The sequence below is a fragment of the Hyperolius riggenbachi genome, chromosome 2 (assembly GCF_040937935.1).
Source record: "Hyperolius riggenbachi isolate aHypRig1 chromosome 2, aHypRig1.pri, whole genome shotgun sequence".
NCBI classification, from domain to species: Eukaryota; Metazoa; Chordata; class Amphibia; order Anura; family Hyperoliidae; genus Hyperolius; species Hyperolius riggenbachi.
Genome location: NC_090647.1, coordinates 342462528 through 342487504, shown reverse-complemented (window position 1 = coordinate 342487504; position 24977 = coordinate 342462528). Strand labels below are relative to the sequence as shown.

At 44.0% G+C, this 24977-nt stretch overlaps 1 protein-coding gene across 1 annotated transcript in view; it reads right to left on the bottom strand.

Moving 5' to 3' along the window:
- Window positions 1-24977, bottom strand: part of PPHLN1 (periphilin 1) — a 91628-nt gene that overhangs the window by 41811 nt on the left and 24840 nt on the right. The window contains exons 2-3 of the mRNA XM_068269488.1: window positions 18583-18661; window positions 1406-1464 (exon numbers count right to left, since the gene is read on the bottom strand). Of these exons, the coding sequence (XP_068125589.1) occupies window positions 1406-1464; window positions 18583-18636 (113 nt within the window). The 5' untranslated portion in view covers window positions 18637-18661. The remainder of the gene's footprint in view (window positions 1-1405; window positions 1465-18582; window positions 18662-24977) is intronic.

Genomic DNA, 24977 nt, shown 5'->3' with positions numbered 1-24977 from the left:
GGCGTCTGAGGACCTCAGAAAAAAAGATGATGTCCATCAAGCTTTATTCAGCAAAACAAATTGAAGAAGTAGGCTTTGGTAAACGCATATGGATAAATAAAATCACTAGGCTAATTCTAACAGGAGAGCACGAAGTGGGAACTGCAAGGGATTGCACTGCATGCTCCGTCTGTAGATAGCAGGAAAAAGTAACATTTGGCCCATTAAATCATCAAAGGTATAAAAAAAAAAATGTATTATCAGGCATGATATGGGGCAAAGTTTTAGTGGTTTCAGCAACCTTTCTAGCTCACAGAACTGGACATAGGACAGTAGAAATCTGGCCAGCATTCCCTACAGCAGTCTATATGAAGGCCATTGGTTAAGCCTAATATCAGATGCTCTAGCTGCATTCCAGACTGTAATCAAGGTCCTCATTAATGAAGTGATTTCAGATGGAGATAGGACCCCTAAAACCTAAACTTTTAGGGCCCGTTTCCACTAGACGCGTTGCGATGTGGAGCGGGTTCCGCATTGCAACGAAAGGAATTTGCAACCAATTCACGTCAATGGAGTAGTTTCCATTGAAGCTAATTTACCTACGCGATCCGGCGCGATGCGACGCGGGGGAAAATTATGGATAGCATGCTGCAGTTTTCCGCAGCACGCATCCGATCTCCATAGCCGGCGACGGGAAGCCGCATAACGCAGCATCCGGTTGTCCGGAAGACAACCGGAAGTACCTGTGAAGGGATGCGAGGCGATGTGGCGATCGCCTCTCATCCTAATTGCCAGTGGAAACTAGGCCCTTAAGTTGCTCAAGCCTAGCAGCTTCCAGATCCACAGCCAGATTTTAAGTATTCTCTGTGAACCATCACCAAATGGTGACCATAAAATATGGTCTCCACTGAAAATATTTTGAAATGAGCAGTATAAACGTTATCAGAAGTATAAGGTACTTAGCATTATATGGGGAGTCCAGCTTTTCCAAATGAAACTGAGGATTAAGTCCACTTTGGCACTATTTTTTTTGAAGGAAGCCACACAAGAGAGGGCTAAAAGACCTAAAAAGAATTTGGAAGGAGTCCCATTTTAATAAGGTTTGCCCTACTAACTGTGGTTATTGTAACTGGTCCTTTGCATGTGCCGTCACATTCCTCTTCAGGATAACCAACATCCACTGCCTGGTGCCCAAACATACTCTTCGCTAAGCTACACTCTACCCACTCACTGGGTGCACTACTACCCACCTTTTATGAAACTGGAAAAAAAAATTAAACAATGAAGACAGAATCAATTTTGTATATCTGTTGTTACGGGAACAGTTAGCATTTATTTTTCCTTCATCTCTAGCAAGTGCAGTTATACAAAATAATCAAGCACTTTATACATTTGAACATAAAGAAAATGCAAAGGAATTTGTTACCTAGCGTTATGGTAGCCGCCCCTGTACATCCGGGAGTCATGGTTTCTTGGTGGCTGAACCTAAGGGGGGGGGGGGGGGGGGAAGGAAAATCATGGGTTTAAATGCTAAAGTGTACTTGCCAATAACACCACTATGAAAACTGAAAATTATTTCATTAATACAGGCATATATTCTATAGTGTTCTGTAAATATGGCGAGCAAACCAGGCTGATTGGAAAGCCTGTCAGTCACTCTCTCAGGCAGTAAAATGACAAAGTAATTTCAGCCATCAGAAGGAAAATAACTATGACCATAATGCACCACAGCAAAAGTTGCTGAAAAGTGAGGCTGACAAGAAAATGCTCAGCAGATTAGTTATACAGTGGGATGCGAAAGTTTGGGCAACCTTGTTAATCGTCATGATTTTCCAGTATAAATCGTTGGTTGTTACAATAAAAAAATGTCAGTTAACCTCCCTGGCGGTTAATTTTTTTTGCCAAATTGGCAAAAATCCTTTTTTTTTAATTTATTTATTTTTTTGTTTCATGTAAAGCTACCAGAGTGGTAGCTACATGAAACACCACTAGAGGGCGCATGTGTCCCTCTAGTGCGATCGTCGCCGGCATCTATAGCAAACAGGGGAACGCGTATATAACGCGTTCCCGTTTGGCTTCTCCTGTCGCCATGGCGACGATCGGGATGACGTCATGGACGTCAGCCGACGTCAGACACCTCCGATCCAGCCCATAGCGCTGCCCGGAACTCATTGGTCCGGGCAGCGCAGGGCTCTGGCGGGGGGGGGCCTCTTTCGCCGCTGCGTGCGGGCGATCGCCGCAGAGCGGCGGCGATCAAGCTGTGCGCGCGGCTAGCAAAGTGCTGGCTGCGCGCACAGCAATTTATAGTGTAAAAATCGCCCCACCAGGGGCTGAGATCTCCCCCTGCGCGGCATAGCCCGAGCTCAGCTCGGGCTTACCGCCAGGGAGGTTAAATATATTGTATCAAAGACGCACACAGTGATATTTGAAAAGTGAAATGAAGTTTATTCGATTTACAGAAAGTGCGCAATAATGGTTTAAACAAAATTAAGCAGGTGCATAAATTTGGGCATTTTATTGATTCCAAAACCTTTAGAACTAATTATTGGATCTCAATCTTGCTTGGTAAGCTCAGTGATCCCCTGACCTACATACACAGGTGAATCCAATTATGAGAAAAAGAGTATTTAAGGGGGTCAATTGTAAATTCCCTTCCTCTTAATTTTCTCAAAACAACTCTCAAATGACCTGAAGACAAAGATTGTTCACCATCAAGGTTTAGGGGAACAATACAGAAAGCTGTCTCAGAGATTTCAGCTGTCCGTTTCCACAGTTAGGAACATATTGAGGAAATGGAAGACCACAGGCTCAGTTCAAGTTAAGGCTTAAAGTGGCAGACCAAGAAAAATCTCAGACAGAAGCGATGAATAGTGAGGAAAACAGAGGCGCCAACAGAATAAAATATATCTAAAAACTTTAAAATTCCTCGGGAGGTGGTGGTGGACTCATCTCCCCGAAGCAGACATGATACTGCCGGTTTTAGTACAAACAAATTTATTTATATACTCCAACATACAGCGCAACGCGTTTCACGGGTATATTCCCGCTTCTTCAGGCAATAACGAACAGGAGTACACACAATGCAGTCTTAAGGTCACGATAAGCGCTTGAGATATGCTAAAACACATTTGGACAAGCCAACTTGAAGCGGATCCAAGATGAAAAACTAACTATAGCAAGTAACTTGTCTATATATCATATATAAAGTTTAGGTTTACACAGCAAATCTAGCTGCAAACATCTTTAACCTTCCTGGCGGTAAGCCCGAGCTGAGCTCGGGCTATGCCGCGCAGGATTTTTCAGGCCCTGCTGGGCCGATTTGGATACTTTTTTTTTTTTGCAACACGCAGCTAGCACTGAAGGGAAGCCCTTCAGGAAATCCCGATCAAAGATCGCCGGAGGCGATCGAAGCGGGCGGGGGGATGCCGCTGTACAGCGGCCATCATGTAGCGAGCCCTAGGCTCGCTACATGATTTAAAAAAACAAATTAAAAAATAGTGCTGCGCTGCCCCCTGGCGGTTTCTAATAGACCGCCAAGGAAGGTTAATAGAAAATTATTATTTCTTCCTGCGATACAATGACAGTGACATGTTGTTTGTAAACATTACACAGAGGCAGGCTTATCTGCACCATCAGCACTCAGACTGTGAAAAAAACCTAATTCCCCCCTCCTCCCCTCTGCCTCTGAAATCAATGGCTAGTAACACCTCCTCCTTCTCCTCCTCCTGCCCAGACTGAGCTCCCATGAGCCCTTGCTACTGCCAAGGCTCTCTGAAAACCTGTGGGCGTGGTTTATTTAGTTTATAGGGAATCATGCAATGAGTAAAAGTTGACCTCGGATCCACTTTAATTTTGGAATACAGTGCTGTGGAGTGATGAAACTAAAATTGAGTTATTTGGGCATAACAAGGGGAGGCATGCATGGAGGAAAAAGAACAAAGCATTCCAAGTAAAACACCTGCTACCTACAGTAAAATATGGTGGTGGTTCCATCATGCTGTGGGGCTGTGTGGCCAGTGCAGGGACTGGGAATCTTGTCAAAATTGAGGGAAGCATGGATTCCACTCAGTATCAGCAGACTCTGGAGACCAATGTCCAGGAATCAGTGACAAAGCTGAAGCTGTACCTGGGCTGGATCTTTCAACAAGACAACAACCCTAAACACTGCTCAACACATACTAAGGCATTCATGCAGAGGAACAAGTACAACATTCTGGAATTGCCATTTCAGTCCCCAGACCTGAATATAATTGAAAATCTGTGGTGTGAGTTAAAGAGAGCTGTCCATGCTCGGAAGCCATCAATCCTGATTGAACTAGAGATGTTTTGTAAAGAGGAATGGTCAAAAATACCTTCAAGCAGAACCCAGACTCATTGGAATCTACAGAAAGCGTTTAGTGGCTGTAATTTCTGCAAAAGGAGGATCTACTAAATATTGATTTAATTTCTTTTTTGTGGTGCCCAAATTTATGCACCTGCCCAATTTTGTTTAAACAGTTATTGCACACTTTCTGTAAATCCAATAAACTTCATTTCACTTCTCAAATATCACTGTGTGCGCCTCCTATATGATATATTTAACTGACATTTTTCATCGTAACAATCAACGATTTATACAGGAAAATCACGACGATTAACAAGGTTGCCCAAACTTTCGCATCCCACTGTATATTGGAGCTAGTAAGGTAATGTCCTGCAGTAAGGTAATGTCCTGCAGTAACTTCCCGGCAGTGTATACAAAATACAGTGTTTCCCACAGTGCGCACTTTTCAGGGTTATTACCTGAAACTTCATTTCCTAGTTGATGTAGGTTTCTCGCTAAACCAATGACAAAGAAATGAGCATTCTGAGTAGAGTGTACATAAAATAATGGGGGCTGATTCACAAAAAGAACCTTTTTTCATGAATAAGCTTGCCTTATATATTTTTTTCATGTTATCTATATAAATCCTTTTATACATCCAACAAGCAAAAAAAAATAATAAAAAAAAAAATAGTTAACATGAACAGCTTCCTTCTAGAGATTTTTTTTTCCCTTGGAATCTGCTGAAATGAAAAAACGCACCAAAAGGTAAGGAGAGATATCTAAATAAAGGCTGATACACAAGCGATGTGTCTGTACAGCACTCGGCCCTTAACTGTCCCATCAAGGGACCAGGTCCCAATGCCTGCAGGCGTCAACTGGTCCAACAAGTTTTAGGATATATGGAGGTCATGGAAATCTCCATTACAACCATACAATGAGACATTTTTCCATAAGATATAAAGGGCCTGATGCACAAAGGTTTGGTACATTTTACTTGTACTAAAGCTATAGGAGCAACACCCATTACGCTATCAGCGCCGTGTGCATTACCCTAGCAACATGCATGTTACCACAGTAACACATGAGGGGCTTATAGGGATACGAGTAGTAAGTAAAAGGACATGCTCACCTTGTATATTCAGATGCAAAAAAGTCTGTATTAAAAGTGCTGACAAGACATACAAAAAAAGACATGTAAAGTCCATGAAAATCAGTGTAAAGAACGAACACCGCTGTATTTGGGTAATACAGCGGTGTTCGTTCTTTACACTGTGATTTTCATGGACTTTTGTTGCGTCACATGTTCCTGTATATTACTTCAGTGTTGTTCAGCCAGTGCATGGTGCTGTTTTCATTCCTTTGATGCACCAGTTAGTAGCATGGTGCTATAGCACAGAGGTTCTCAACGTGTGGTACGCGTACCCCAGGGGGTACTTCTGATGGTTTCAGGGGGTACTCGGGCTTCATATACTTAACCAAGAATAACCTATTTAGAGTTTTAGAAAATTATACATCTTATTTAAACAACACCAAATTAGTATTTAAGTTAATTAAAAGCATTAGTAAATGCTTGGAAATTGTTTCAAACCAATTATCATGTACTACGATTAAATATATATTTGTCAAGGGGTACTTGTGATAATTTCTACTATACTAGGGGGTACTTGGTGAGTACAGGGTTACAAAAGGGGTACTTACCAATGAAATGTTGAGAAACACTGCTATAGCATATATGTTGCATTACTGTACTTGGATGTATATCATGCATTTGGCTGTGCACTAATGTTACTATAGCTTGCACAGATCACTTTACATGTCTTTTTGTATGTCTTGTCAGCACTTTCAATACAGACTTTTTTGCCTCTGAATATACAAGGTGTGCATGTCCTTTTACTTACTACTAGTATTGTCTTTTAGACATAGCACCCAAATGAATTACAATTTAAGTTGAATTTTGTCTATTCTTAGGTGTGCATCCTCAAATTGTCTTTTTATGCTTATAGGGATACGGGCACTGCTAACCTAACTTTAGTACTTGTTTAAATTGCTGTGCGCTGCCTGTGCATTCCTGCATTAGGCCCAATGTCTTAGAACCAAGGAATTTCTAACAGCCAAATTTAACCATACCTTGGTATTTGGTACTGTTTGGGAGGGCCTTTTCCAGCTATAGTGCCCCAGTCTTGCTTTAATACACATTGATTGGTCAAGCTAGTAGACCTTTACTCCCCTCTTGCCTTTTATTCTCCCTTTTCTTTCCTTTATTTCTTTTCTTCACCAGTTTTACTTTTTGTTATTTCTCACTGCTTTAGCTCTCATCTATCCAACACTCAAAGGCCCCACCTGACACCACCCAACAAGGCCAAAAAGATTTTTTTTTTCTTTTAGGCCTCTTTCACAGTGGGACGTTGCGTTTGATGCGACGTTAAAGTCGCACAACGTGCACCTAAAGCAGCACATGTAGTTTATAAAATTGGACGTTATTTTGCATAGCGTTGTGTCTCTTGGTGCGCCGTTTTCGGCGCATACTCAGAATGAAAAAGGTGCATGCGTTACATTAAAAAAATAAATAAAAATTACTGAGCATGTGCAACACATAACGCAGCAAATGTATTGCTAAAGGCACAGCATGCAGCACTCTCTAAATATTGCTACACGTTACACACAACGCAACGTGTGCACTGTAAATGTCGCACAGACTTTGTATTGCTGTGCGTTAGTCTGCGTTGGAACATTTTCTAACGTGCGACTTTAACGTCGCACTGTGAAAGAGGCCTAAAGATAATAAGAGCATGCCGTACTTGATAACTGAGAAGAGAGCCTCTTACACTCATGATTGGTATGTATTTTTTGCTCATAAAGTTGCATATTCGGTGGGCAGATGACAGAGTGAAAATTACCGTACTTTCCCCATGTCTTCATTTAGTGAAAGCAGTTATTTTCTTTGTATTAATATAGTAGTAATAATAAGATTAATGTAATTACAGCTTTTACCATTATTCTTTTGTTTTGTATATTTAACCACTTGAGGACCCACCCTTTACCCCCCCTTAAGGACCAGCGTTGAATTCTGTGATCTGTGCTGGGTGGGCTCTACAGCCCCCAGCACAGATCAAACACCAGGCAGAAAGATCAGATCACCCCCCTTTTTTCCCCACTAGGGGGATGATGTGCTGGGGGGGTCCGATCTCTCCTGCCTGCGTGTGGCTGGCGGGGGGCACCTCAAACCCCCCTCCGCGGCGAAATTCCGCTTCCCCCTCTCCTACCTGGCCCCCTGGTGATCGGGGCTGCAGAGGACGCTATCCGTCCTGTGCAGCCTGTGACAGGACGTCCCCTGTCACATGGCGGCGATCCCGGCCGCTGATCGCCGATCGCAGCAGCGCCGTACAATGTAAACAAAGCGGATTATTTCCGCTTGTGTTTACATTTAGCCTGAGAGCCGCGATCGGCGGCCCGCCGTGAATTGACAGGCAGCAGCAGCTGCTCGCGCGAGCGGCTGCTTCCTGATTAATTAGCCTGCAGCCGGCGACGCAGAACTGCGTCGCTGGTCCTGCAGCTGCCACTTTGCCGGCGCGCGGTAGGAGTGCGCGGTCGGCAAGTGGTTAAGGTTTTTATCTATCACTCTCTGATGTTATTTCCATCAGATAAAATGGTGTGCAGATGTATGAAAACTGGGAGAAGTGAATTATGAAAAAAAAATGAAAAAAAAATGTTAACTCACACTTTTATACTATATTGGTTGAAGCTGAAAACGAAGCTTGTATAAGAAAAGACTCCTATTAGACCTACCGGTAATGGAGTTTCTGATTGTCATCCGGGACAACCTGAGATCCGGCCCCGCCCAGGATCTGTGGAAAACACAATCCAAGAAGATTAAAAGCCCCCGCCCACCCTCCATCCTCAGTGCGTCTGAAAGTATATAAGACTAGAAACACCAAGATGAAGGAAAACATTAAACACCAAAAGGTGAATGTACTAGATCCCTGTGATCTTAACTGAAAAAAAGAAAGGTGCGCAGTCGAGATAGGGAAAGGGTTATAATGTTTGTCCCGGATGACAATCAAACTCCATTACCGGTAGGTCTAATAGGAGTCTTTCTCTAATTGTCATCCGGGACAACCTGAGAGATAAACAAGAAAGTCTTTATAACCAGAAAAGACTAACCTAGGGAGGGACCACCGCCTGGAGCACCTTTCTGCCAAACGATTGATCTTGCTGAGACAGTACATCCACTCTGTAGTGCTTGATAAAAGTTGATGCACTTGCCCATGTTGCCGCTTGACAAATCTGTTGAATGGTGGCTCCTGCTCTTTCCGCCCAGGATGTTGACAGAGAACGGGTTGAATGAGCCTTATTATTATTAGGTGGTAAGGGACAATTACTACCTTCATATGATATAGATATGGTCTGCCTAATCCATCTAGCAATAGTTTGTCTGGATGCCTGCTGCCCCTTATTTTTACCCGAAAATAAGACAAATAGGCTGCTTGACTTCCTAAATTCTCTTGATCTCGAAAGATATACTAGCAGAGATCTCCTTACATCCAAACAGTGGAACTCTTCCTCCCTACGTCCAGAAGGGTTAACACAAAAAGAAGGAAGAATAATCTCCTGAGACCTATGAAACTCAGAGACTACTTTAGGAAGATAGGTTGGATCTATTCTGAGCCTGACACTATCAGGGCAAATGATTAGAAAAGGATCTTTGATAGATAATGCCTGTAAATCACTTATACGTCTAGCTGATGTAATTGCGATAAGAAATGACAATTTCAAGGTAAGAAATTTCATCTCAATCTCCTCAATGGGTTCAAAGGGCGCCTTTGTTAGACTCTTGAGAACCAAGGACAAATCCCACTGCGGAAATACTTTCTGTCTTACTGGTGTAGACCTCTGTAATGCTTTGAAGAAATTTTTTACCAACTCTTCCTGCGCTAGATGCCTATCCAATAGTATCGAAAGTGCTGAACATTGAACCTTAAGGGTACTAAGTGCCAACTTCATGTCTGACCCTTCCTGAAGAAACTCTAAAACTGAACTAGTCAGATTCTGATTTCTAGTTCTAGTTCCACACCAGGCTAGATAAACTTTCCAAACCTTTCGGTATATCTTCTGAGTTACCGGCTTTCTACATTTCATTACAGTGTCAATTACCTTCTCTGAAAGACCCTTATTCCTCAAGATTACCCTTTCAGGATCCAGGCGGCCAGTTTGAATAACTGTGGCCTGGGGTGGATGAGAGGACCCTGGATTAGCAGATCCGGCCGAGCTGGCAGAAGAAAAGGTGGACCCACTGACCACCTCCGCAGGGTCGCATACCATGGCCGTTTTGGCAATAGTGGAGCTATCAGGATCATGTTCCCCCCCTCCCTTTGAAATTTCCCCAACACCTGAGGCAGCAGCACTGTTGGAGGAAATGCATAGGAAAGGTTGAAGTCCCAAGGGAGGCTGAGGGCGTCCAACCCCAGAGATCTCTGGCACTTGTGCAGGGAGAAAAATTGTTCCGCCTTTGCATTCGTTGGGGATGCAAAGAGATCTACCTCTGGGATACTGAATTTGTCTGTCACCATCTGGAAAACCTCCGGATGAAGTTCCCATTCTGACTGATTCACCTGATGACGACTTAAAAAAATCTGCCTCTACATTGAGAGTCCCCTTTATGTGGATAGCAGACAAAGATAGAACCTGAGGTTCTATCCAGTCCAGAGTCTCCGAGCATAGGCGCCTGAGTTCGACTGATCTCGTGCCTCCCTGCTTCGAAAGATAAGCCACCGTCGTGATGTTGTCGGAAAAAACTAACACGTGCTTTCCTTCTATCAGGGATTGAAAAGATAGAAGTGCTTCCTGCACTGCCAGTAACTCTCTGAAGTTGGACGATTTATTTGCAATTTGCTGTGTCCAATGCCCCTGAGCATGATGGCCCAACACTGTTGCGCCCCATCCCCAAGAGCTTGCGTCTGTAAAAAATTTTATTGGTTCTTCCTGTCTCCAAAGACGTCCCTTGGTTAGATTCTGAGAGTCCAACCACCAGACCAGCCTGGACCTCACTTCCTCTGGGATAGATATCTGTAAGTCCAGGGAATGTTTGGACCTGTCCCAATTCGCTAAAAGCAGAGACTGGAGATCTCTGCCGTGGTGTTGGGCCCAGGTGACTGCCGGAATGGATGCAGAGAACAACCCTAGAACTCGCATGATCTGGCGGAGGGAACGCCTCTGCTGACTGCATAACAGATCTACTTCCCTTTGGATCTTTACAATTTTCTCGGGTGGTAAGTAGATCTTCCTCTCTATAGAATTTATCCTGTACCCCAAAAATACAATCTCCTATACTGGGTTCAAGGCTGATTTCTCGTAATTTATTATCCATCCCACCTGGGATAAAAGAGAAATCACTGTATCTCTGTGAGCTCTGGTCAGAGCCTCTGTTTCTGCAAACACCAGGAGATCGTCCAGGTACGGGACGATCGCTATTCCCTGCAATCTCAAAATCTTCATGACCTCCGCTAATACCTTTGTGAATATTCGGGGTGCTGAAACTATCCCAAAGGGAAGGGCCTGAAATTGAAAATGTCGAATCTGGCAATGAGACCTGATTGCGAACCTCAAAAATCTTTGATGGCTGGAAAAAATGGGAATGTGCAGATATGCGTCGCAAAGATCTATTGACACAAAATATTCCATGCCCTGTAATAGAGCTCTCACTGAATAAATGCTTTCCATCCTGAACCTCTTGTATGTCAGGAATGGGTTGAGAGACTTCAGATTCAGAATGAATCTGAATTCTCCATTCGCTTTCTTTACTAGAAAGACATGGGAATAGTAACCCTGGAATACTTCTTCCTGGGGTACTGGAATTATAACTTTCTTCTCTAAAAGTTTCAGAATTTCTATCTCCAGACCTCTGGCCTTTTCTGGGTCTTTTGGAATAGGATTCACAAATTTTCTTTGTGGAGGGGGGCTTGAAAACTGAAGACGATAACCTATCTTGATAATCTGAAAAACAAAAGGATCGGGATCTAACTTTTCCCATTCGGCCCGAAAATAAAATTAGCCTCCCTCCTACCAGTAAATCGTCATTTACTCGGTTTGGTGGGCTCCGTCTTCCCGAGTGTGAACCCCCCTTTACCTTTCCCCCTGGGAAAGGACCATTTCCTCTGCACATTCCTATTTTTTGGAAGGTTAGAGTCCTGTTTCTTGGGGACAAAGGGTCTTTTCCCCTTAAAACTCTTCTTTTTGTTAGGAAATTGTTTCCCTTTTTCCGCTGAACGGGATAACACTTCCTCCAGACCAGACCCAAACAAGAGATTACCCTCAAAAGGAATAGAACATAATCTGTTCTTTGAGGTCTGGTCCCCTTCCCAGGTCTTCAGCCACACTGCCCTCCTAGCCGAGTTAACGAGAGCCGTAGTACGCGCCGACACCCGAATCAGTTCCGTAACTGCATCTGCTAAAAAAGCGACGGCTTTAAGAACCACCGGCAAGGAAGCCGCATAATCCTTAATTGGAACACCCTTAGAAATCTGATCAATAAGATTATCCATCCAAATTCTAAGGTTTCGGGAAATGCAGGTGGCTGAAATACCTGGGATGAAACCAAAGGCAGCCGATTCCCAAGCTTTTTTGAGAAGCGCATCAATTTTCTTATCCATAACATCCTTGAGGACACCTGCGTCCTCAAAGGATAGATCCGAGTCCTTCGAATATTGAGACAGGGATGCGTCTAGTTTAGGACATTTAGTCCATTTGTCTATTTCTGACTGAGAAAAGGGATACTTTCTTTTTGCTGACTTGGGAATAAACAGCTGCCTTTCAGGACTTTGCCACTGGGAAGTAATAATATCCTGTAAAGTCTTGTGGATAGGAAAAACTCTGCCCGAGGACTGACCCAATCCAAGATACACCTGATCCTGAGGGGTAATTTCCGGAACCGATTCTTTGATCTGTTCCGTGGTATATACTGCCTTAAGTAACTCCGAAGATTCATCGGGGGAAAACAAAAATCTAGGAGTTCTTATCTTATCCTCCCCCTCTGAACCCCCTGACTGAGGCTGCTCTCCCTCCTCCTGGGATACTGACACCTCCTCCCCTTCCTCTTCTCCCTCCTCCTCCTCGTCAGCTCCAAAAATATCAGAAAAGGAGTGATGTGAAGGAGCACCGGAAGAGGGTCCTGGCAGAGAATCATTAATTGGCTGCACAAAGGACTCCTTAAATTTCTCTAACGTTTCCTGCATATTCTTGTTAACCGTGTCCATGACTTCCTTTAGGATATTGGGAGTCTGGGAGGCCACAATAGCATCTATACAAGCCTGACATAAATTTCTTGGAGCTTCTAAGGCTATTTTACTATTTCATAAGCTACATCTTTTGTATTTAGGCTGGTTGGATGTAGTAGTAGTAGTTTTAGGCTCAGATCTTGTCTGTAAATACAAAAGGAACAAAAGACAGGGTACTGAGATGCCATCCTATACATTCAATGCCAAATGTGGTAGTAGGAAAAAACCGTATCCTCCAACTGGAGGCTTACCCCACTGGCCCCTGATGGCAGGACCTGCGAAGAGGATCTGGGAGCAGAGCCCGCCGCCTCCGCTTCACGCTGCTGCTGAGGCTGCTCTCCCCTCTGAGACTGCGACATCTCACCGCCGTGCCGCTTGCAGGTCTGATCGGAGATGCCAGGAGCACGCTGTTTTACTTCCTGGCTCTCCAAAGTTCCTCCTCCACGCCCACGTCAGACGCCACGCGACGTCTGACCTCACGCCGGCGTCTAATCAGCTGCTCGGATGCGCCTTGCAGAGCCGGCGTCTGATGGAGGAGGCGCGGCGTAACGGCTATACACCACACGGAAGCCGAACACCGCTCCAGGAGGTCTGCAGTCCGCGTTGCCTCCTGCTGTCCGCTAAGAGCTGCCCAAACCTCCTGCGTAATCACGCTCACCCTCCGGTGAGTCCACAGAAAAACGGGAGCTTTGCTTCCTAGGTGTTTCCGTGGCGGAAACACAGATGAACTGAGGATGGAGGGTGGGCGGGGGCTTTTAATCTTCTTGGATTTGTGTTTCCACAGATCCTGGGCGGGGCCAGATCTCAGGTTGTCCCGGATGACAATTAGAGAAAACAATATTACGTTACGTAACATCTTAAACTTTATGCCGTTTCTGAAGACCTCCAATGTCTTCCCTTATCACAAGAAAAGGGACTATCAGGTCCGTTGCAGTCAGATCATTACAGAAGTCATTTAAACATATTGGGCTCTATTCACAAAAATTCTCATAAATGACTTATTTATCACCTAATTGATAAAAATACCGTTTCAGCACATTTACAAGCAAAACAATTACTCTTATTAAGTTGTTCCTGATAAACTTCTGTAACGATTGGTGTCAGCACACAAAGAGAATCTGATTATTGGTGATCTGCAGTATCACCAACAATACAGATATATACCCGATTATTGATGATCTGCAGAATCATCAATAATGCAAGTATGACTAACCTCTGGACACCTGATAAAGTATAAGTGTTTTGGTGCAACAGTAGGCCATCTCCCGTGGGGCGGGAGACGCCGATAACAATGAGTATGGACCACCTGAGGAGCAGGTGGCCCTTGGCGGTGTGAACTATCTCCTAGGAAAGGGGATAAAGATAACCTGCGAGCCAGTGATTCCCTGCAATACTGGGAATCAGACTACACTGCAGCCAAAGGACTCCTAAGGGATAGAGCCCCTGACTGGACTGCAGAGAGGCCTCTCTGAGGAACAGGAGGTCTCTGCAGCTACCTGACACTTGGCGGGGTAGTGTCACAGGTAGTACAGACAGACTGAACACTCAAGGTATGAGTGACAGCCAGAAGGGTCGGCAACACACGAGCAAATAAGGTACAGAGACAGAAGGCTGATTCGATAACCAGGTACAGGCAGGGATTGGCAACAGGTAGACAGATATGCGTAGGTACCGAATCAGAAAGCAGGAGAGAGGTCGAGAGAGCAATTGGTCATAACAGATAAAGCAGAGGCCTAGTCTAGAATGTGAGGTCCGTGGTCTCAACAACCAGGAACTAGTCTAAAGTATAACACAGCAATGACACAGTATTCCTAAGCTTAGGTGTGAGGTCCTTGGTCACAACACCCTGGAACTGGTCTAAAGTATAACACAGTAATAACATAAGCGTAATCTGGCTAAGTGTGAATTCCCAGGTCCACCTGGTTCTAACACACTGTGGGATCTGACTATGGTCTGAGTGCTCACACGTATGTATTCGCAACGGCAGACAACCTAAGACTGACCAGCGAGATCTATATATAGTGCAGCGCCACCCAGCGCTACTCAGCCAATGACAGTCAGCGCTGGGATCAGCTGACGAACCTGATCAGCTGATCCCTCTCCTCCTGGCATAAAGGTCCTGCCTCCCCGCGCGCGCGTAGCTCTCCAACGCATGCTGCTGTGTGGAAACCGCCGGTCTGAACGCGGAGACAGCCGCCCCCGCCGCCAGACCGCGCGGCGGCATCTCCGCAATCCTTTACAACTTCATTTCAATATTACTTTTCTTACCTGAATTATATAAATATTTTTGCTATTTGTGAGCTTAAAATGTAACAAAGATAAGGTGAAAACTGAGGAAAACAGGTGAAAAAGCTTTGTGAATTATGCCCATTGCATTTAATGATGGCTCCTTCAGAAATGATTCATGTTATACGTTGACCTTGAAGTGTATTCAAAGGAAAATCTTCGGGACCATAAGCTTTTTGGCATTTACCACTGTTACAGTGGTTTGCAAAAGTATTCGGCCCCTTTAAAGTTTTCCACATTTTGTCATATTACTGCCACAAACATCAATCAATTTTATTGGAATTCCATGTGATAGACCAATACAAAGTGGTGTACATGTGAGAAGTGGAACGAAAATCATACATGATTCCAAACAGTTTTTTACAAATAACTGCAAAGTGGGGTTTGCATAATTATTCAGCCCCCTTTGGTCTGAGTGCAGTCAGTTGCCCATACACATTGCCTGATAAGTGCTAATGACTAAATAGAGTGCACCTGTGTGTAATCTCATGTCAGTACAAATACAGCTGCTCTGTGACGGCCTCAGACATTGTCTAAGAGAATATTGGGAGCAACAACACCATGAAGTTCAAAGAACACACCAGACAGGTCAGGGATAAAGTTATTAAGAAATTTAAAGCAGGCTTAGGCTACAAAAAGATTTCCAAAGCCTTGAACATCCCACGGAGCACTGTTCAAGTGATCATTCAGAAATGGAAGGAGTATGGCACAACTGTAAACCTACCAAGACAAGGCCGTCCACCTAAACTCACAGGCCGAACAAGGAGAGCGCTGATCAGAAATGCAGTCAAGAGGCCCATGGTGACTCTGGACGAACTGCAGAGATCTACAGCTCAGGTGGCGGATTCTGTCCATAAGACAACTATTAGTCGTGCACTGCACAAAGTTGGCTTTTATGGAAAAGTGGCAAGAAGAAAGCCATTGTTAACAGAAAAGCATAAGAAGTCCTGTTTGCAAGTGGCAAGGATTTCAGTCTCTAGATGGGCAAAACGGTAGAGACATACCCTAAAAGACTGGCAGCTGTAATTGTAGCAAAAGGTGGTTCTAAAAAGTATTGACTCAGGGGGCTGAATAATTACGCACACCCCACTTTGCAGTTTTTTTGTTTTTTTAAATGTTTGGAATCATGTAAGATTTTCGTTGCACTTCTCACGTGTACACCACTTTGTATTGGTCTGGAATTCCAATAATATTGATTCATGGTTGTGTTAGTAACATGACAAAATGTGGAAAACTTCAAGAGGGCCAAATACTTTTGCAAACCACTGTAGATGTAAAACTGGTTGAAAGACTCACACTATCAAAGTTCATGGCAAATAGATTAAAGAAAATTCATATAAGCCGACACCCCAACTTTTACCCCCAAAACTGGGAAAAATAATTGACCCAAATATAAGCTGAGGGTACAAAATGCAGTGGCCTCATGGCATAGAACAAAGTCAAACACTAATAGAATGCATTATGATGACAGTAGTAAATTCACCTAATGCTCCATAAACAAATAAACAGCAGCTCAAACGTGTACCTAGGAGCACAACTTAATATATGAGTAATGCATTTGTAAACCTTCCCTATAAAGTGCAATGTGCTTTAGCAGCATACATGTAGATGCATAAGATGAGAGGCCGATCTCAAACAACAAACAACACATAAGAGGCAGTGATAGAAAACAAGGTTAAAATGCCAGACCAGAAAAAAAACCCAGTGGTGAAGTTATAGTATAGTTAAGTGCAGCCATACCTTTAATGTGCCCTCTGTGTCCATAAGAAGAGAGTCCAAGTGTAAGTAAGGAGGCAGCGTGAGCTTCCAAAGCAGGGGGGGGGGGGGGGGGCGCGCGACTCCATCACCATGGTGACTCACCGCTAAGGAACGGCTTCTTCCCTGCCAGTATATGCAGAGCGAGCGTCCGAAGGAGAGAGTGGGGGGAAGCGCGACTCCTCCATAACCATGGTAACTTGCAGCTAACGAGCGGCTTCTTCCCCGCCGGTATATGCAGAGCGAAGGTGCGCGCGTATAACTTGCCGGTCTACTTCCTACTTCCTGTCTATGACACAGTCCAGTGCGCCACTAGAGAGCGTAATTACAAGGAGCGTGCAACTGGCCAACAGAGACATCAATACGCAGACCGGCAAGTGATATGCGCACACCCTCGCTCTGCATATCCCAAAGGGGAAGAAGCCACTCGTTAGCACCGAGTCACCCTGGTAACAGAGGAGTTGCGGGTTGCGAGTAACGTAGGTACCTTTATAATGACTCGCATACAAGCCGAGACCCCCACTTTTTGGGGGTCAAAAATTCGGCTTGTATGCGAGTATATACGGTAATTACTCTTTGCATTTCAGATCAACTCTATATTTTTATTAGATCCAAGGGTGAACAATCTATTCGACTGCTTGGACTGCATTCTGACATAACCAAGAGACTTAGCTCTAAGGGCCTGTTGCCACTACGCGCAGAATGGATGAAGAAAAACTGAATCCAATGAATGCCTTCATTCATTGGAGTCAGTTTTTCTGCATCCAATCTGCATGTAGTGGAAATAGGCCCTTACTGTTTAGCGAGTCTGGGTGGATTTACTTGGGTAGTGTTTTTCTGGTTAATTGTTGTCAGATTGTGCTCTTGCATACTTTCAGAACAAAACTGTTCCCCCATTTGTGAAGGCCTGAGGAGGCAGATTAGGGAACTTGGGTGCCGGCTACACCAGGCATCCACATAGACCATAAAGTAAGTTAACAATTATAGGGGGACAGGTACTTCATTTGCATGCTGGTAATCAGCTATACCAGGCACTGCCATAAACCGCAATATACATTTGTGGCTATGGTGTGCCAGCATTATTTAAACATTAGCAAGGAAGCGATTGAAAGCAGGATTCAACTATATGTAGCCAAGCTCAAACCTTGGTGGAAGTAAGCAGCTGATGGCAGCAGGGTTCGGCCATCAGTAGCCGAGCATCGGAGATTGCTGGAAGCAAGAGGCGAACGGCAGCATTCTTCAGGAATCCGTAGCCAGCGCTCAAATCATAAGTGGAAGCAGGCAGCGGGGCTCAGCTATTACTAGCTGAGCTCTGGATATTGGTAAAAGTGAGCAGCAAGCAACAGCAGGGTTCGGCTCTCAGAAGCAGAATGCCAAACATTAGCAGAAGCAAGTGGCTGGGCTCTGAACTCCGACACATATGGTTAGAGTTAAGGGATATTTTAGGAGTAGGTTAGAAGTAGAAGAGATAGCTAGGGAGAGGATTTTATTTTTAGGTGTATGTAGGAAGGTTAGTGAAGGTAGAGAGATTAGTGCTATGCATTAGTAGGGGAAGGGGTTAGTGTTAGGCATTAGTAGGGGTTAGTTTTAGTCGCCGGTAGTTAGGAAGCCAACAGCAGAAGATTAGTAATAAAATATTACCAATATTTTGACTATCTGCATCACCCGATGCCCCAACTTAACAAGTGATGTCTCAATAAGTATTTTGATGAGACACTTGAACAGTGCCATATTGTTCCTTTTCACCTGACGATTGTTAATGTAAAAAATGCAGCAAATATACAAGGTACATTTCTGATGCTTTTTAGACTGGGTGGCAGCATCTGTATGATCACTTCTACATTCTTCACAGCAGGAAATCTCTTACATTCTCTACTCCTTCCCTGTCCTCAGTACAGTCCACAGTAATAGATACTATTATTTCTTTCCACATGCACAAAATATTTGTTTCTGACGTCAACAGCCATGTAGTAGTAGAGTACTCACATCTCTCTCATGGTGTCCACGATGCCACCCTGGGTCTCCTCCACGGTGATACATTTCTTACTAACCAGGCCAGCTTGTCCTGAAATTCAAGAGTAGTAAGATGACCTATTTATTATGGTTTAAAACAACTAATTCATGTATGGCACACCGGTGCATCTCGATGAATTACAATCTCATCAAAAAGTTGATTTAATACAGTAATTAAATCCCCTTGATATATTTCCTAGCAGCACAGTTGCAACACCTGGTGTGCTGGAAGCAAGAAGCACTAGTGATGAGCAACGGATGAATGTCTGTTTACATAGTGATGAGCAACGGATGAATTCCGAATGGGTTTTATTTGGCAGTCATCCATGTAATTAGCACACCTGAGCGGAAGGGGGGGGGGGGGGGGGGTACTTAGGATAAAGCTTACCCAGGAGCCATCTGCTTAATCCATCCCACACTGCATTCCAATTCAAGTTTCGGGTTGAAGGATGTGCTAATTACCTGGATGAAGTCCGAATAAAACCTATTCGGAATACATCCATTACTGATCACTAGAAAGCACTACTGGAATCCTCCCGTAGTTTACTTAAAGAGTAACTGTCAGGCTGCAGAAGCTAATTTAAACCTCTATTCTCCTGTGTTAAACAGTTTAGAAGGAAGCCCAAAAGCAATTAGTGAAGATAAAAATCTCAGTTACCTTTGATGTGTGCTTATCAGCAAGTCTGTTATTCTTAAGAAGACGCAAGCCGCATACCATACTGCAAAGCATTCTGGGGCTCTCCCCTCGGCTGCTAATGAGACGTTACAGCAGCTTGTAATCGCGTAGCACTGATAAATCTCGGGCAGAGTACACTGCAGGAGTCAGCTATTGTTCCTAGCCACATGGCTCATTAATATTCACTGCACACTGTGTTATTCAAGTACAAGCTTATCTGTGATCAGGAAGCAGGCAGGACATGACGACACATTTGACAGAAAAACATGGAGCCTGCCATGAGCTGTCAGGAGCATCATTCTCTGCATATACTATATACAAATTCTGTGAAATCCAAACGTGGACAGTGAAATGCATATGTAATGTAAGTACAGCCAATCTTTAGCTACTGATATATGTGTTTATTTTCTCTGAGACCTTATACCTAACAGCTCCTCTTTAAAGGAATTATCAGGCCGAAAAAACTGGCTTCTGCCAGCCCCATGCAGCCACCCTGTGCCCTCGTAGTCACGCACTGCTGCTGCAGTGCCCCTCCGCCAGCTAGTTTTGTTTTTGCCGACCTTGGGGTCGGCGGGCTGCATTGCGTACATTTTTACCCATTCCCGCTGGTACAGGAACATTAACACATATGGTTTTACGCGTTACTGGTTCAACACGTAAATTTTTACGCGTTGAACCAGTAACGCATGAAAACGTATGTGTTAATGTTAATGTTCCTGCACCTGCGGGAATGCGTAAAAAGTCTTCTCAGTCTGCCGACAGCCTGTACTCACGTGCAACTGTCAGCAGAACCAACCCGCGGAAGGGTCTGACGGACCCGTCGTTTGCAAAAGTACAGCGTGTGTACGCACCAACTATCTGCCAAACTTGTCTGTAATGCTAGGAATAGACGTGCGTTTCTGCGGCTGAATCAAGCCATTAGATCGCTCGATTGATAATTTCCGACGTGTCCGGTCACCCGCCGGATCGATACCGTGCTCGATACCGCGGGTGGGACAATGGAAAAAACGAGCAGAAGATAAGAAAAGCACCCGCAGGAATCGATCCAGACGCCCGCAGGGATGAGCGGGAATCGGGACGAGCGGGGACGCGCGGGAATCGATCTGGCGGCATAATCGAGCCGCAGAAAGGCAACGTCTATTCCCAGCATTAAGCCCCATTCACACGCTCAACAGCGGTCTTTTATGCAGCACAATTGTCAAACAGCTTTCGTTGTGAAACAAGTTGAAACAACTAAAAAAAAAAAAAAAAAAAAAAAAAAAAAAAGGATTTTGCTTATTGTTCAAAATGCTGATTAGACCGATAAGAAGTCAAGCCAACAGTTGGATTGACTTCTTATCAGCTTATTATTATTATTAATGGGACTTATAGCTAATGAAAACCAACAATTCAGTATCTCAGAAAATTAGAGCATGGTGAAAAAGATCAATACTGTAGACTGGCATCTCACGCCACTAAGCTTTTTAACCCAAAACACCGGCAAAGGTGTTTTTGACTATAAGATGGTCCCTTATGGCTCACACCACAAGGCCACAAAATTATGGGGAAGGCATTTGATAGCTGTCCAGAAGACAGTCATTGACACCCTCCATAAGGAGAGTAAGTCATCCCTGAAAAAGCAGTCTGTTCAGAGTGCTTTATCCAGGCATATTAATGGAAGATTGAGAGGAAGGTAAAAATGTGGCAGAAAGAGGTGCTAAGCAAAAGGGATAACCACAGCCTTGAAAGGATTGGGAAACACGGCCCATTCCTGAATTCGGGGGGAAATTCAAAAGGAATGGACTGGGAGTCAGTGCTACAAGAGCCAACACACAAGCGAATCCAGGACACGGGTTATAACATTCCTTGTGTCAAGACACCATTGGAAGCGTGCTTCCCTGTTACTCATTGGCCTGTGTTTTATCCAGGGCTATGGAGTCGGTACAAAAATCATCTGACTCCTCAGTTAATGAAACCACCGACTCCAGGTACCGTAAAATTGTTCGGACTCCACAGCCCTGGTTCCATCAAGTCTGAAGTCAGTGCAGCTGTCTCCCAGTAAACTCTAAAGCACTTCCTATTGCAGACAAGCTTTATTGAGATGCGGATTTAATTGTACATGACTGCCCAGCAAACTTGCTTGACCTAAGCCCCATAGAACATCGATGACGTATTGTAGATAGACGAGACACAAAATATTTATATTGTGCTTTTCTCCTGGCAGACTCAAAGTGCCAGAGCTGCAGCCACTAGGGAATGCTCAGTAGGCAGTAGCATTGTTAGGGAGTCTTGCCCAAGGTCTCCTTCCCAAATGTAAAGAAATAAAATGAGATATGCCAGACCCAAAAATGCTGACCAGCTGAAAGCAGCTGTTCAAGCATCCTATTGGACCAACTGAAGCCTGCCAAGGTGGAATCAAATTAAATTGGCCCTTTTTCAAGCTTCATACAGTTGCATACAACTTTTGCATAATCATGGATCAACTCTGAAATATTTGCATGTCACTGACGTTATCTAGTCCCAACATCAAAACAATTCTGGAGCCTCCCATGCTGACAGTGCAGTTTGGGGGCATGTGTTAAAACTCCTGGACAAGAAAGTTTTGGGAACTTTTGTATAAGATGGAGTAAAATGTTCTCATCAAAGGAGCATTGTACTTACACTGCTCAACGCGTACGTGCAATAAGTATGCCAAGGAAAATTGGACGCAGGGAAACTGCTGATATTCTACTATTTAAAGTGTTCATTTTCGATAGTAAAATACAGTGGTGTGAAAAACTATTTGCCCCTTCCTGATTTCTTATTCTTTTGCACGTTTGTCACACTTAAATGTTTCTGCTCATCCAAAACCGTTAACTATTAGTCAAAGATAACATAATTGAACACAAAATGCAGTTTTAAATGATGGTTTTTATTATTTAGTGAGAAAAAAAACCTCAAAACCTACATGGCCCTGTGTGAAAAAGAAATTGCCCCCTGAACCTAATAACTGGTTGGGCCACCCTTAGCAGCAATAACTGCAATCAAGCGTTTGCGATAACTTGCAATGAGTCTTTTACAGCGCTCTGGAGGAATTTTGGCCCACTCATCTTTGCAGAATTGTTGTAATTCAGCTTTATTTGAGGGTTTTCTAGCATGAACCGCCTTTTTAAGGTCATGCCACAACATCTCAATAGGATTCAGGTCAGGACTTTGACTAGGCCACTCCAAAGTCTTCATTTTGTTTTTCTTCAGCCATTCAGAGGTGGATTTGCTGGTGTGTTTTGGGTCATTGTCCTGCTGCAGCACCCAAGATCGCTTCAGCTTGAGTTGACGAACAGATGGCCGGACATTCTCCTTCAGGATTATTTGGTAGACAGAAGAATTCATGGTTCCATCTATCACAGCAAGCCTTCCAGGTCCTGAAGCAGCAAAACAACCCCAGACCATCACACTACCACTTCCATATTTTACTGTTGGTATGATGTTCTTTTGCTGAAATGCTGTGTTACTTCTACGCCAGATGTAACTGGACACGCACCTTCCAAAAAGTTCAACTTTTGTTTCGTCGGTCCACAAGGTATTTTCCTAAAAGTCTTGGCAATCATTGAGATTTTTTTTTTAGCAAAATTGAGACGAGCCTTTATGTTCTTTTTGCTTAAAAGAGGTTTGCGCCTTGGATATCTGCCACGCAGGCCGTTTTTTCCCAGTCTCTTTCTTATGGTGGAGTCGTGAACACTGACCTTAATTGAGGCAAGTGAGGCCTGCAGTTCTTTAGATGTTGTCCTGGGGTCTTTTGTGGCCTCTCGGATGAGTTTTCTCTGCACTCTTGGGGTAATTTTGGTCGGCCGGCCACTCCTGGGAAGGTTCATTACTGTTCCATGTTTTTGCCATTTGTGGATAATGGCTCTCACTGTGGTTCGTTGGAGTCCCAAAGCTTTAGAAATGACTTTATAACCTTTCCCAGACTGATAGATCTCAATTACGTTTGTTCTCGTTTGTTCCTGAATTTCTTTGGATCTTGGCATGATGTCTAGCTTTTGAGGTGCTTTTGGTCTACTTCTCTGTGTCAGATAGCTCCTATTTAAGTGATTTCTTGATTGAAACAGCTGTGGCAGTAATCAGGCCTGGGAGTGACGACAGAAATTGAACTCAGGTGTGATGAACCACAGTTAAGTTATTTTTTAACAAGGGGGCAATCACTTTTTCACACAGGGCCATGTAGATTTGGAGTTTTTTTGGTACTTATCCGTTAGCCGGGCGCATCCGGCAGGTGGCGCTGTTGATCTTAATTCCAATCATAATTACTTCACGTAACCCTGTGAATGTAAACGCCGGATGCGCCCGGCTTAACAGATCAAGCCGCCGGCTTGCTTCGTGTCTCGCTCTTCTCCCCCTCTTGCCCTCTCTCCTATAGAACACTGGGGAGAGGACATGCGTGTCCCCCCAGAGACGTTCGTCGCAATGCCACGACGAACGACTCTGGGGGGGACACGCATGTCCCCTCCCCAAGGCTCATACGAGAGAGGGCAAGAGGGGGAGGAGAGCGAGACACTCACGAAGCAAGCCGGCGGCTTGATCTGTTTAAGCCGGGCGCATCCAGCGTTTACATTCACAGGGTTACGTGAAGTAATTATGATTGGAATTAACATCAACAGCGCCACCATTTTTTTTCCTCACTAAATAATAAAAACCATCATTTAAAACTGCATTTTGTGTTCAATTATGTTATCTTTGACTAATAGTTAACGGTTTGTGTGACAAACATGCAAAAGAATAAAATTGGGAAGGGGGCAAATAGTTTTTCACATCACTGTATTGGTAAAGGTTACCAATATTTTAGTATAGCTAAACCTAACCCTACTCTCACATAAAACACTCCCCCATTGCCTACCACTAACTGCCCCCCCCTCCCTACCCCCCCCCCCCACAAACACCCTGATGTCTAACCCTAACCACCCCCACACCAACACCCTTCTTGATGCCTCATCCTCGCAAAAAAAGATAATTATTGTGCGTTGCCAGAACTCTGCCTCAAAAAATAGACCCCACTCTCAAAAAAAAAAAAAAATACCCCCTATAATTTCCCGTTTACTGCGGGCTTGATGATATTTTCAATGAGCGTCACTGACGGCATCCGATTTGTCCAGGAGCCACATGCGCCTGAATTCTCTGATATCCTGAAATGCTGGGCATTGTGAGCGACAGCGACATAGGAAAGAGGGAATTTATAATGTATTATATATTAGGAGAAAAGTATGTTTTCTAGAGTCATTGTGTAACACAACAAAATTATTTTTCATGACAGCCGCACGGTGCATACAGAGAATATAGTGTAGTAACAAAGGTAGAGATAGAGGTATTATACAAGTATGCCAGGTATTACAAATAGTATAGATGTCTGTTAACATTTAACATTTTTTTCATGATAGTTATCCTTCAAGTTTGGCAAGAATGACGGTGTTCCCACAGCAGCATTGCAATTTGTTTAAAAATCGCAAACACTGCATTTTCACTTCGAAAGAATGTGCAAAAAACAGGGCTGCAGAGTCGGTACAAAAAAAAAAAAATCATCTGACTTCTCAGTTTATGAGTAAGTCGACGCAGACTCCTCTACTTTGCATATCCTAGTCTTCCTTTGAAATAAGAAGACACCGTGACCGCTTGTGTGCCATACTAGGCTCCAGTCTAGGAATCCGGTAGCCACACGAGGCAAACAGAGCACGGTGCTGCT